Source organism: Festucalex cinctus, chromosome 2 (assembly GCF_051991245.1).
Source record: "Festucalex cinctus isolate MCC-2025b chromosome 2, RoL_Fcin_1.0, whole genome shotgun sequence".
Lineage (NCBI taxonomy): Eukaryota > Metazoa > Chordata > Actinopteri > Syngnathiformes > Syngnathidae > Festucalex > Festucalex cinctus.
Window position 1 is genome coordinate 27,491,033 of NC_135412.1, and position 14,538 is coordinate 27,505,570.

Consider the following 14,538-nt stretch of genomic DNA (forward strand, 5'->3'; position numbering starts at 1 on the left):
CTGGTTGCCAGGCAGGCACAGGATCCTCTGCAGGATGCCGTCGCCACGGCCGCCGTGCTCTCGTGACTCGCTGGCCGAGTCGATGCTGCTGGTGGACGGCGAGGCCGCTCTGTCCAGATGCTAGACAATAAACAACACACAGTCAAAATCACACACACATCCACACAACATCTGCATTGTGATGTGATATAGTCTCGTGTAGATCACTGTGCAGGTAAAACGTAACGTGGACCAAACATTGTTAAAAAAGGTTGATCTCTTATACTCTGCTGCCATCTGCTGGCCATTTTTTGTAATAGCTACGATTGCTTTAAGTGACCTCTTCAGGTTAGAGGTTGCATCAAAGCCTTCTGTATGCTCTAGCATTAAAAAACAAACAAACAAAAAAACAAACAAAAAAAACAAAACAAAAAAAACGTATAAATATGTTTTTGGGACTATAGCAATATTTAAAATAGAATGTGTTTCTACGTTTTTGGGAGCAAATTAGTTAATTTTGGGGGGTTTAAACGGCCACCCCCAGTGTATTTCAATAGACATAAATTATCCACTGATTTTCACGGGTTGGCTTGGTTCCTATCCCCCTATTGTAACCGTAGGGGGATGTAAAGTGCGTGACTGGCCTCGCTGCGGAGGCTGTCAGGACTCTCTCTGTAGGCTGAGGCGATGCTGGCCTGGACCGCCTGGATCCAAGCTTGTCTCAGCTTCTCAGACTCGGCCTGCAGCATACAGCTCCTGATGGGAAAAAAAGCACACAAGAGGATCGCTTCTCCTAGTTCTACTCAACATTCGTAGCACACGAAATAAAAAAAAGTCCTACTTCGTCGGGGAGACCACCTCGAAGCAGAACCTCCTCTCGATGTCTTCGCAGGGTTTGACGGAGCACAGACGGAGGTCATCCACCACCACCGTCAGAGTGTCCTGCTCATGGACAAATTGCCTCGTGAGACTCGGCCATGTTTGTCAGGGTTGAATATTAACTCATTCACTCGCAGCCATTTTCACTGAAGTAACCCCCTTCGCTCCGACTGTTTTACTGGATTTTGACTGATTTTGCAAGGCCCACGGAATATTGTCTTCTATTGCTATAAAAACATGGAACCTCCAAAGATTAGAGTCTTTCATCAGGGGAAAAAAAAAAAAATGTATATTTCTATCTATTTCCATTTTGCAGCAATTAGCATTAGAATATAGCTAGGTTTCATCATTATTCACAAATCTGTTTAAAACTGTGGGGAAATCAGCTGGATTCAACATGGCCCTGGTTGATCTCTTATACTCTGTTGCCACCTGTTGGCCGTTTTTGTAATAAGTACCATTGCTTCAACCGTTCACCAGTTCAGAAGCTGCATCAAAGCCTTCTGTATGCTCAAGCATAAAAAAAAAACAACAACAACAACATAAAAACGTATAAATACTTCTTTGGGACACTGGTAATATTTAAAATAGAACATATTTCAACGTTTTTGGGAGCAAATGAGTAAAAAGATGTGCTTGCCTTGACTTTCTTCTGATAAACTAGCTGGCTGCTCTGGATGGAGAACCAGCGTCTGGAAGGCATGAAGAAAACCTTAAGAGTTCGATCACCTCCAGAGGGTGACTCTGAAGTCTTTTGTCACACCTGTTCCATGTCTTGAAGGCATTACTGGCCCTCTTGAACAAGTATCCTTCCATCACCACGCCGGTGGGAGAGTCCACGTTGAACTCTGCTTTGGAGTCGTCATAGGCGAAGTCCTGAGAGAGCAAACATCATGAAGCACAAACTGGAACATACCCACACGTTGTCAAACATTCCTTTCAAGCCAGGGAATTGGAAGTGGGATTCATCCTCCTCATGTGCGGATATTATTTGGAGTTTTAGGGTTCAAAATAAACATAGGATGAACTCACCTGCATGAGTGTCTGAGAGCAGAAGAAGAAGGAGAGAAAAAAAACATTAGAAGCACATTGGCAGATAACATTTACTTTGGAATTTTGGAGTGAGACGAACACTGGAGAAAGGTGATCTTTTGTAGCTGTCATGTCTGGGGTCACGCCAGTGTTAAGTTTGGGTTAACGACCATGAAGTCAAGTGTCTGTTTTGTACTGATGTAACCTTCATATAACCATCATCTAGTTTCAACTAGTTTTAGGCTATGTAATGTTGATCTTTAATCCTTTAGGTGATGTCTGGACCTTTGTGATGTCATTCTTTAGTCTTTTACTTGCTACAACCAATCAGAACGATTCACTGTCTGTAGGTGCAGTCTGAGAATTGTGTGTGTTTCGCCGGATTATTACTTTCTGTCCCTCTGTGGAACTCTCTTTGTTTCTCGTCTTGTTAAGTTATGTGAATAAATAGTTAAAACCTTATTTGTGTCTGTGCTTTGGGATCTAACCTTCAGCACACATGACAGTAGCTCCAATTGGTATCGCTCATTTTGGACCACCCAGAAAGACTTGCCATCACTATCACTAACGGCTGGTAGTCGACCCAACAACCTTCTCAACTAGTTGCTCAATGGCACCCCCGGTGTGGCATCAATTCACGGCCGTGTGAACACATGAAAATGACAGCATGTTGCTACTGGACATGTCCCAACTCACCCTCTGCTGGATGGTTGCGTGTTTGTGCTCCAGTTCTCTCTTCTCCATGGCCGAGTCGATCACAAGCTGATCAAGCTGAAAGGAAGGCAAAGCATGGATTGTTTTTTCACCGGTGGAGACAGTGCTTCATCACCCAGCTACTGAAGAGTCTCTTCAGAGTCGTGAAATTGTTAAAAGACCAGAGGAAGGATCCAAGGAAAGAAAAATGAATGAAAAAAAAGCTACTGAAAAACACGAAAAAAAAATACCCTCACGTCAACAATCAGGATATTTTGCTCACCTCAGCCGCCAACTTCTTCATGTAGGGGTCCACCTCGTTCAGGCGCTTGTAGCCCTGTTGGAACAACGAGTACTGGGCATGCATGAAGGACAGCATCTGGAGGGGGGAAGAGTAAGACGTACGTTACTGTATACCGTACTAGATGTATAGTTATACATTGTCACATCTGTGTGGAATTTAAACAAAACTTACTGCATCCAGGATCTCAAATTTCTTCTTCGCCTGAAGGACATTGATCTGCAGGGAAAAGATGGACATTATAATTTTCAGATGTAACAGCTTTTGTAAACATCTGAGAAAGAGAGGCACATAAAAACAGTCAACTCCTTTTGAAGCACATCTTCAAACACCACGGAAACAAACACGGACACAAACAGACAAGCATATAAATAGACACTGAACTTTTTTTTAAGAAAGACACTTTCATACAAGCTGTTCAAATCCCCACCTGCAGAACATAGTCCAAGGCCAGGTGACGGAAGCACTTTCGGGCGACGCTGAGCGTGCAAGTGGCTTCCTCCACTTCGTGAGCTTTGTTCCGAGGTGCCTGCGCATTCTTCACCTGTGCGATCTCCATGTCCTCACGCACACGCTCAAAGTGCTTCTTGGTCTCCTTGAACTTGCGCACATCCCTACACAAATGAGACACACCTGACTTGAAAGGGACACGGGGAACATCTACTTTGAAATGTGTTGTTGTGTATCTGGAGTATCTGTCTTTCCCCACAAAATACTTTTTTGCAAGATGTTCTACTTTTTACTCTGACATAAAAAACAAACAAACTTATGTAATATGACTTTTTCACAACTTTTTAGTAGGAAAAATAAAGTTAAAAAAAGCTGTATTTCTCTTCACATAAAAACTTTATTCTCCTAATGTTTTGACATTAGTCAAAGCTTTTTTTTTTATCTAAATAATGTCTTTATTTCAAAAAAAAAAAAAAAAAAAGTAGTCTGAGAGTAGTGTTTCTGGCTTGAGGAAATGCTGCCTTCACCAGGGAAAATACAAATTAAGCTTTGATGGCACCCTCTTCAGAATTCTTGTAAACAAGCTGCCTTTTGCCTCATCACAGTAATCGAGTTGACAAATAAAATTCTGGCTTGTGCATAATGAACTCACTCTTTGACAAAATGCTGCAACTGTTGCTTGACTGAATGGTGAGCTTGATCGAACAGCATCTGCGACAGAAAAGACAATGTTCATTTGGAAACCATCCCAGCTGGATTTGGGAGAGAGACGGGTTATCACACAATATCAGGGCACATAAAGACAAATAACGGACTGGTCTCAAGTCAATGGCATACATACTGTGCAATAATATACCTGCCTGTGCCATTAAATCAGATTCAAATCAAAAACAACTATGCAACAATAAATGCACCAATGTAAAAACAGTCCACCAAACTCATAAAGCTAACCCTTTAATTGGGGGGGTATTTTTTAAATAAATAATAATAAATAATAATAAATAATAATAAGTCTCCGGTTCGAGTCCAGGCTCGGACCTTCCTGGGTGGAGTTTGCATGTTCTCCCCGTGCCCGCGTGGGTCTTCTCCGGGTACTCCGGTCTCCTCCCACATTCCAAAGACATGCATGGCAGGTTAATTGGGCGCTCCGAATTGTCCCTAGGTGTGCGTGTGAGTGTGGATGGTTGTTTGTCTCTGTGTGCCCTGCGATTGGTTGGCAACCAGTCCAGGGTGTCCCCCGCCTACTGCCCAGAGCCAGCTGAGATAGGCGCCAGCAGCCCCCGCGACCCTTGTGAGGAATAAGCGGTCAAGAAAATGGATGGATGGAAATAATAATAAATAATAATAAATAATAATAAATAATAATAATTCTTGTTATTTAACTATTAGTGAAGGTGAAAAGTTTTGATAACTGAAAATAGATTTTGTGGAAAAAAAACTCAGACCATAGTTTTGATTATCATTTTAAATTAGTGCTGAGTGCTTGAATATTATTAGAATCAATTAGTCAATTGATTAATCTGATTCAGTTTAATTTTGCATTAAAATGTATTAAAAGCATTTTCCACTGATTAATTCAGTACACCCATTACTTCTTCAAAAATTGCAATACGTTCAGAACTCTGCTGCTCGCCTCCTCACTCACACCCACCCGCTCTAGGGAACAAATTACTCCCATTCTCCAACAGCTTCACTGACTCCCTATACAGCACCGCATACAGTTTTTGCTGACCTACAAGTCCCTCCAGAACATGGCTCCTCCCTACCTTGCTGTTCTCCTGACACTGCTGTCCCACCCGGTCCCTTCGCTCTGCCGACTCCACCCTTCTCGCGCCCATCACCTTGGTACCTTGGGAGACAGAGCCTTCACTGCTGCTGCTCCCACCCGCTGACACTCCACAATCCATCAGGAACACAAACTCACTCGAAAACTTCAAAACTCTCCTCAAAATCCACATGTTCAAACTGGCCTTTCCTTAATCTGGTTGCCTTTTATTATTTTATTGTTTTTTGTTACCATTTATACTTTCTGCTGTGTAAAAAGTGTTAGTGTGTCCAAATAAGTGCTACATAAATTTAATTTATTATTATTATTATTATTATTATTATTAATAATAATAATAAGTGGGAGGTGTTTATTTTGTATTGATATAGTGATTTAAAAAAAAAAAGGGGTGATTGATGTTTCCAATGTAAAACAAATGTTTGCAAATGTCTTATTTTGATTAAACACAGAAGCTAATCAGTCTTCTTTCATGAAGAACTACAGAAATCACTGAGCAATTACTGTTGATATGTTGAAATCAGAGGATTTGGACAATTTGAAATAAATAAATAAAAAAGGCTCCAAACAATTAATTGATTATCAAAATACTTGTCAATTAATTTGATAATCGATTACTCGATTAATTTTGACAGCTCTATTTCAAATTAAACTGAATGAAGTCTTCTTTATGTCATGTCCTGCTTCCAAGACAAATCCAATGCAATGTACTTGTGTACCGAAAGAGAGCGATGGTGTGCACTTTCACATGCAGATGAAAGTCTGTTGGCGAGAATGAATGGAGGAGGAATGTGGCCTTTTTTTGTGTTTGTGTGTGTGTGTGTGTGTGTGCACACAATAACGTCGCCTTTTCTTGGATGCTTTGAATCCAAGAGGCTTCCATTTCACACTGGGAGCACATGCTCGGAGATTCCTGCAGCATTCCCGCTAAATAGGTCATCCGGGCGGGTAGGGTGGAGGAGTGGAGGACACACAGGAAGAGGCCGGGCGTTTGGTGAAACGTGAGCCTCCATCCCTCGCCATATGACGATTTTATATTATATTCAAAATGGAGTCTGATCCAACAACCAAGACCGCACTTAAAAATAGGTGGAGGTGACTTTAAGTTGACGTGAGCCTGAAAATAATCATTAGTGTGCGTTTGTCCCAAAGAAGTAACTACAGCGGGGCAGCGGAAATAAACCTGTGGCTGCGGCGGCGTCCCGACGTGACCGCAAGCCGCTAAAAGTCGACCACTAGTGACTCGTCATGTTGGAAAAAAAGGATGGCTTGGCGATATGGCCTTAAAATAATGTGTCCTATTTTTTCCACAAAAAAATGTTTCTACATTGTCATCAATTTTAATAAAAAATAAGTTACTGTATTTACTTTATTTCTCCTGACACCATACAAGCTTTGAAAAAGTTTTTCTCCCCAGCATTAACTTACATCAAATTCCACAGAAAAGAACAAGTAGGTCACAGCAAAATTCTTTATCTGTTACAGCCTGCTGTATGTGGCATTCTAAGTGCAGTGACCACTTCCTGTTTGAAGCTTAAAAATGGTGAGATACTGCTGATCAAATGTAGTTGTCCTATCGGTCTTGTGATGTCAAAATGTGAAGAGAATGATGAAGTACCAATACCAGTTTTAATTGAACCAGGAAATGCATTGGTTCATTCATGGCCAAACTATCCAGCCCCACTGGTTGTAACTCTTCAAGCCTGGTTCGCCATTGGCCAGGCAGTTATGTGGAGGAGGAAGAGGAGGAAGAGAACTGTACATTTTAGCATATTGTCCCAATGGAGTTTTTTGTGCATCTTGGGGTGCTACACGTACGTGCCAATTTTCGTAGCCCTCGGACAAACGTGCCAGGATTGGTTATTATTTTTCTACGCTAGGGGGTGCTATAGAGTCATGTTGTCATAAAAACTTCATAATATCAAATTTTTCGCAGTGTTCAAAGTTCGGTGAGTTTTTATAAATGTTTAGTGTGTGAAAAATTTGATAATTTGCGGAGAAGAATAAAGAATAACTAGAGCTGCAAGCAGCTATAAAGGGCCCTCGCAGTCCAGTCCACGTTGGGATACTGGCACACTGGAAGCAGAATTTCTTTGATCCACCTCTGAAACCAACCAATTTTACCATGGCAAAAAATATGCTTTAAAAATATGTTGATAATATCCCACCATCGTGACATTTGAAATTGTGAAGAAAATGAACAATATGGCTCCTTTGACAGCCCTTGATGAAGCTTGCTGCTTATTTTGGAATAAATGTCATAAAAATGCCAAAGAAAAAGTGCACAGTTAAGTGACTTTTGGGGGCGCTTACTATGTGGTAGTTGATGATTTCCTGAAGACTTTCTCCACACTTTTCCAGGCACTCCTGCAAAGAGAAAGCAAAGAGGAAGTGTAAAAAAACCCCAAAATGATTAGAAGATAGAAAACACGCGCTGTTTGTCTGAAAATAAACACTGTTGCTAAAGTAAAGTCACAGATCAGCTGGCTGAGGAAGTTTAATACTTTATCTTTTTCTTGTGGGCGGAAAGAACAACTGATTCTTTCTTCTTTTTTTTATATGTGGGAAGAAGTTTAATGAGAAATGCTTCATTGTTTTGCCAAGAGCACTTTGAACACAACAGCTAAAGAGATGTGCATGTGAATTTCGGTGACGATTCATAGCATTTTTGTGTCATTAAGTGACATTTCGCTTTTGTGCATTTACACTTGTGCTCATAAGTTTACATACCCCAAGGGGAAACTTTCAAGCACAACTGTATTTTATTTTATTTATTTTTTATCCTGTGTGTTTTTACTGAAGCATATATCAAAATTGTTACTAACTCACTTGGGGACTTTTTAAATTTAGGAGAGAAAAAAATGCACATATATGTCCTTGTTAATATTAGGTGAACATTTCACACAATGACAATCTTTTTTGTTACTATGCCATCATATGAGCACAAAAATACACATGTAGAGAGCCGTAAAGTACTGATAGAAGGCTTTAACATAAGGCAAAGTGGTTCAACCCGTAGCCGGGTCCTTCATACAACAGCCCAAACAAAATGATCGACTTTCCAACGATTCTCACCGATATCATTTCATCCTTCTTGCACTGCTGCGACAGATCCCGGATGCCGTTGATGAAAAGTTTGTTGGCGCTGACGTACGCCTTCCCGGCATCTATCATGCCGCCACACAGCTTCACCAACTGTGTGGACAAAAAGGACACAATATACAATGTCAGTAACTTGGGCTCATTTCAACCCACATGGTTTTAAGCTTAGGAGCAATTGATTGGAAAGAGCTTCAGAAATTGTTTAAATTGCCCTAAAATGGACACAATGGAAGACTTCCTGTGTCTTTTAAAGCTTAGCTTCTTGAGACTTTTGTGAGTCTCCTCATGACAGACATGTCCACAAAATTTCATGTTGCAAAGTAAATTCTGCTTTGGGGGCAGAATTTTTTTTTAATACGTTTGGTTGAGCTGGCCTGAAGGTTTAATGTTTAAAAGCCAGTTATCAAACTTTCTCGCAACTGTTACTATAACAACCATGTTCTTGGCGCAAATCCATTGCCATGTGTGGTAAATCAGGTGCAAATTTGCAAATTTGTGGGCGTGTTTGCGCCAGTATATGATTAGAGCAATATCCTTAGTGAATTGGTGGATAACGTGGCGCAGACTGCGGGTGCAGTTGCGGTGCAGTATTTCGCTCTTTTACCGGACGCAGCGCATTCTTAGTGAATATGCCCCTATGTGTTTTAAATTTGGGAGCAAAATGTCTATTGGTGTTCAGAGAATCCTATGAAATGGTTAAATAGCTGCTTCAAACTAAAATAGCAGACATCCTGTCTTTTATGGCATGGGACTTTTTGTGGGTCTCCTCATGATGGATATGTCTTCCAGATTTCATGTTGCGAAGTCAAACATGCCTTGGGGTTGGAATTTTCATGACATTTAGTTCGGCAGACCTTCTGGAGTTGACTATTTTGAGTTCCTTGTTTTATGCCGAGTCATCAAACTTCATCACCAAACTCGACCCACAGACGATGATGAAAACTCCCAATTTAAGATCACCAATGTGTTGACTCTTACTGGTTAATATTTGGCAGCAAATGGATAAAATCGTGAACAATAGATCCATGGAAAAGGGCAAAATGACCTGGAAATAGACTCTTTGAAGTGATCCAAACTGGCAGACTGCCTGTGTCTATTCATGCATGGTTTCTTGAGACTTTTGCCTACCAAATGTCATGTTGGGGAAAGGATGAATAAGTTATTTCAGGGATGACTTTTAAAGATGACTTCAGAGTTTTGTGTTTTAAGGGGAGTAATCAAATATCACTGCCATGCTCCACTCATAGAAATGGTTCAAACTTTCTGGCAATCGGACTGTTTTAGGATCGATGTGTGAGAACTTTTGTCATGCCCTCCAGCTATCTGGAAGGCGTTTTCCACAATCCACAGTATTAGCATCATGTTGCACAGATGGGGATGACAGTTATGCTCTTACCTTGTCCAGTTTTGCCTCAATCTCCACAACCTCTGTTTCCACTTCCTCGATATTTGCCCTGAAACACAAAAGTAAGACAGAACATCCATAAATGCCTGCTTGGATACCATCACGGGGAGTTAGCTGCTACTAAAACTAAAAACTGTGCTGGAGTGAGTGGGATATTGTTGAGCGTAAATTCTTAAAAAGAATTTGATAACAAGTGACATTGAGCATGTACAGCAGCTACAGCTAGCTAGCTAGCAGATAACATTAGCTGCCTTATTTAGACCGCTAATGGTGGGTGCTAAATTGTGTGTTGACGCTAACAGATTGCATGCGTGGTTGGTGGGTATGATGTGCGTAACTATAGTAGGGAGTTGGTCTGAGGTCAAGGTTCTCTAGTAACAAGGTCAAATGCCACATTGCAACACATCGTATCAAAGTCATACAGCAAATTAAAGGTCTTGATGAGGGCTTTCCAGAAGTAAGATTAAGTTGACAATTTGTCCTCATAGGACACCACGATGGCCGAAATGCGCACAACTCTAGTCTAGAACAGCTTTTTAGTCAATAGTCGTAGTTGTTGATCCAGATATACCACTTTGTGGGACAGCTGTTAACAGTATTCACCAACCCCAAGCTATAACCACCCCCCACTCCGCTTTCCCCCAATAATGGATGTGCATGGTGCCCCCAGGACCAGTTGGCATGGCAACCATGGCTCTGTGGGCCGCAGAGGTCCGTGATGGGCTCGTGAGCTGACCGAGGCAAATCCGACCACATTGAAATGTGTCACACGGCGCACACACCCAATCAAATTTACACACAAGCACAGTATGGTGAGTAGGTTAGATAGGTAAATTAGGTAGAGAAACATTTTGGTTAAATTGCAGCTTTTGCAACTAATTATATCGGCATTATTAGCATACACACATTTTCCTCCCATGACGGGATCTGTCGGTTCTTAGTGTTGGCCTGGAACAAAGCATCTAATACGAGCTGATGATTCCCGTCTTGTAAATAAGAACATTCTTCCATGAGAACACTCAAATAAAACAAAATTTGTGCAACGTGGCATTTCTCCCACTGTCACGAATCCAAAGTGTACAGAAAGAGTGGAATCTTGGCTGCTACAGAGGAAAATCAATAAGAGTTTTCTTTCTTTTTTTCATTAAACAATGACCCTGGAGAGCTTTTACAGGAGACATATTGTGCATTTTTTCCACAGTTCAAAAGAACTCCCAGGTGTCTGAGTAACATATCTATGGCATGCTTGGGTCAAAATACCCCAAGAAGCAATAGTTTTCGACAGCGTATTTATTCTGAAAACCAGTGGGCTGGATCTTTGACCATCTCCACATGTTCACAGCAGCCAGCAACTGGCTTGAACTAGCAGAACCAGTGGCCAGAGTGTGCAAAACAAGCTAACACCCAATATAATAAAAGCATTTTCATGGCACTATTGCTAAACATCATCTCCACTAGATGAAAGTATGTGAAGCTGTTATAACCCTAATATGTTCTTAAAGAAAACTCAATGTTCCTTTACCACCACTGGCTAATTTGTTCATATTCATCCCATACACAAAACAAACTGCCCCAGAGAAATTCCATTACAGTCATACATGGAGATGGAATTTTATGACCAAGTCACCGAAATAAACTTGTCAGTTGTCACGGTGTGGCGCATCACATGCCCAAGCACAAATTCCCCGCGTAGATGAGAGAGAGAGAGAGAGAGAGAGAGAGAGAGAGAGAGAGAGAGAGAGAGAGAGAGAGAGAGAGAGAAATAAATCGAGAGACAGAAAGTGAATAGTAAAGAATGAATGAGAGAAAAAAATGAGATTGAAAAGAAATGAGAGAGAGAAAAGAATGAAAGCGTGAAAAAGACTGGTGGGTAGAAAGAGAAACAATGAGTGAGAAAAGAATTTGAAAAAGTGAGAAAGAAGAAGGAGAATAATTTGAGACGAGAGAGAAAAGAATGAAAGAAAATGAGCGAAAAGAAAAGAATTAGGAAGAAAAGCACGACAGAGAGAAAGACAAAGGAGTGAGACAGAAAAAAAATAGTGAGGGGTGAGTTGGGGCGGGGGAGCCATCAGAGGGGATGGACTGCAGTGCCTGGCAGCGCTGTGGTCCCCCCCATCTGTGTCCCTGCCCCACCACTTTGTCCCTCCTTTTTTTGGGGGGGGGGGGATGCGGGTGTGTCGGTGTAGGGGAAATTTTTTCCCTCTGCTCCGACTCACCTGCTCCCAATTTTAATGCACCACACGCACACACTTGTATATACACTGGGTGGGGCCACATTCACGGTGTAAGGGTAGAGCTCGCCAGTCGGCGAGCTGGCGGACTCAGTAACAGGGTTAGGTGTCACTAGTACGCTGGCGTGACGACCGGGGCCTCTCCCCACCGGGCTCGGTGTTCTGGTGCCCCGCCTTTTCCCCTGGTGCTTCCTCCTCTGCTTCCCCCCTCCTGCCGCTGTGCTACTCTCGCACGGCTGGAGGTGGGGTGGGCACGTTTTCCCTCTCTGCGCTGCTGCCCGGTGCCGGTTTCCGGGGGTGGGGGGGCTCGCGGGGGGCCTGGTTCGCGGGGGGGTTGGCGGTCGTCGGGGGGGGGGGGCTTGTTTGGCTGGGTGGAGGTATGGGTGGGTGGGGGGTTGGGTGTTGGGGGTCGGGGTGTGTTCGGGGGTTTGGGGGACTGGGGTGGTGGGGCCTGGGTCGTGGTGGGTGGCGGGTTTGGGTGGGGTGCGGGGGGTTCGTGGGCGGGTGGGGGCTGGGGACCGGTGGGGCGCTGTGGGGGCCCGCTGGGCCTCGTTCTGCGGCCTTGGGCTCGGGGGTGTGGGCCGGGGCTGGGGCGGGGGTGTTCCGGGCGTCTGGGTCAGCTCGCCGACCGGTGTCCGCTCGGGTGGCTTGGGGGTGGCCTTGGTGCTGCCGCGGCCTGGGGATTTCGGGGGGGGGGCGGTGCTCGCTTTGCTGGACCGCGGTTGACGGCTTTCTTTCTTTGGTGGTGGTCCTTATGCATGCCAGATCCGTCGCACCAGCATCTACTGAAACTCAACAGAAGTAGCCTCTCCCTCCCACAGCCCCTTGAATCAGTGGGTGCTGGTGTCTGTGGATCTCACTTTGCTTTATCTATCCTTCCCTCCTTCCTCTCTTTAGTTTTTCCTCTGGTCACTTGAGATCTAAATTTATTGGAAGTTTGAGGCTTCTGGGGTTGGCATAAGACTCTGGTTTTGTAACCACGCAGGAGGGGTTTTGTTGGTGCTGGATTTCACTTTGATGGATTGGATGTACTGGCTTCTATGGATCTCACTCTGCCTTATCGATCCTTCCCTCCTTCCTCTCTTTAGTTTTTCCTCTGGTCTCTTGAGATCTCGCTAAATTTGCTGGAATTTAGAGGCTTCCGGGGTTGGCGTAAGACTTTGATTTTGTAATCATGGGGAAGGCAGGAAGTGTTTGGTCGGTGCTGGATTTCACTTTGATTGATCTTTCTTTTCTCTTTATTTTTTTCTGACCTTTTCTCTGGTCTCCTGACCATTTAAACTTCACGACTCTGGCAAGATTCTGAAGTACCTGGTTAAGGCGAAGGGTAATGGGATATTTATAAGGCTTTAGGTGAATTAATGAGTATAAATTTATACGTATTTGCACGCACACGCACGCACGCACGCGCACGCACGCACGCACGCACGCAAACGCACGCACGCAAACGCACACACACACACACACACACAAAAAAGAGCAATGATGATAAGACGTTGAATCGGTAAGACTACCGAATGAACAATTCTGAGCTCTTAAAAAAAAAGGAAAAAAAAAAGAAAAGAAAAATAGTGAAAAGTGACAGAAAATAAAGAAAAGTGAGAAGAGAGATGATGACAAAAAATAGGAAAAAGTAATGAAAGCAAAATAGAAAAAAGAATGAGATGGCAAGAAAAGAAGAAAGGCAAAGGAAAATAATGAAAGGAGAATGAGAAAAGAAAGAATGAGAGTAAAACGAGAGGAGAATCAGAGAAATAGAAACAAGTTGAAAATGACAGGAAGCGAGAAAAGAATGAGGAGAGAAAAAATGAGAGAATGAAAGCCAGGTAAAGAGTGAGAGAGAAAGAATAAAGAAAAGAATGTAATGAAGCAAATGATAGTAAGACTGCTAGCTAATGCTAATGTGTGCTAGCAGTGCAATTCTACCTTTTGAATTTTACACTGCTTGAAAGTGGCTCATTCTCTAACTTCCACTCATCCTCAGTGCCAACTTAGTCTTTGGCACAGAAAATCGGTGTGGGTGTGGTGATTATGTGAACTGGCCCCGCTGTGACATCACAGTGGGGTAGAAGTAAAAAAGTGGGGTAGAAAAGACATTTTCAGAGTCCACTTCAAAACTAAAGATTGACTTGGTTATTTTATTTCAGTCACTAAAAACTAGGGATGGGCGAGTACGGTATCGGGCTGATACCAGCCTTTTTTCAAGTACTTGAGTACTCGTGACGCCGACAAGTACAAGCGACTGGAGGGGGAGCGTTGAGTGAGTCCTCCTTGCCTGTAGCTGGCGCTACCCTGCAGCAGTTTAACACCATGGCAAATAGTGAGGATCACTTCCTGTTTTGACAACAATGAACCCATGAGTACGTCTGCGTTTTTCACCAAAACTTCACCGGTTTGGAAATACTTCAAAATTGACCAGGACAAACCACACATTGCAGAATGTGAACGTTGCGGCACAAGACTCGCAAGAGGCGGAATGAAGAGCGCATCGTTCAATACTAGCAACTTGCTAAAACACCTCAAGGCTCAACATTTATTACAAGTGAATCCTAAACTAAGAGAATTTTTGTGTTTTATTTTGAGCGTTAACACTATTGAATTTAAAGGAAATATATTTGTTTAAAATTATCTTTTAGTGATTTTTTTAATTTATCAAAATGTACTACTGGTATCAGCACTTGGT

The 14,538-nt window shown here is 42.8% G+C and overlaps 1 protein-coding gene across 6 annotated transcripts in view; it reads right to left on the reverse strand.

Annotated features, from left to right (window-relative positions):
• LOC144014342 (arf-GAP with coiled-coil, ANK repeat and PH domain-containing protein 3-like) overlaps positions 1–14,538 on the reverse strand; it is a 35,042-nt gene that overhangs the window by 13,822 nt on the left and 6,682 nt on the right. For all 6 annotated transcript variants that reach the window (XR_013282450.1, XR_013282451.1, XM_077514120.1 and 3 more), the window contains exons 2-15: positions 9,616–9,673; positions 8,193–8,312; positions 7,431–7,484; positions 3,987–4,045; positions 3,315–3,498; positions 3,059–3,103; positions 2,867–2,962; positions 2,587–2,661; positions 1,891–1,902; positions 1,622–1,734; positions 1,499–1,550; positions 821–921; positions 624–735; positions 1–120 (exon numbers count right to left, since the gene is read on the reverse strand). The exon at positions 1–120 is cut by the window's left edge and continues 89 nt beyond it. Coding sequence is in view for 4 of the 6 variants with exons in the window: in XM_077514120.1 (XP_077370246.1) it covers positions 1–120; positions 624–735; positions 821–921; positions 1,499–1,550; positions 1,622–1,734; positions 1,891–1,902; positions 2,587–2,661; positions 2,867–2,962; positions 3,059–3,103; positions 3,315–3,498; positions 3,987–4,045; positions 7,431–7,484; positions 8,193–8,312; positions 9,616–9,673 (1,201 nt within the window). In the remaining 2 variants the exon portion in view is untranslated. The remainder of the gene's footprint in view (positions 121–623; positions 736–820; positions 922–1,498; positions 1,551–1,621; positions 1,735–1,890; positions 1,903–2,586; positions 2,662–2,866; positions 2,963–3,058; positions 3,104–3,314; positions 3,499–3,986; positions 4,046–7,430; positions 7,485–8,192; positions 8,313–9,615; positions 9,674–14,538) is intronic.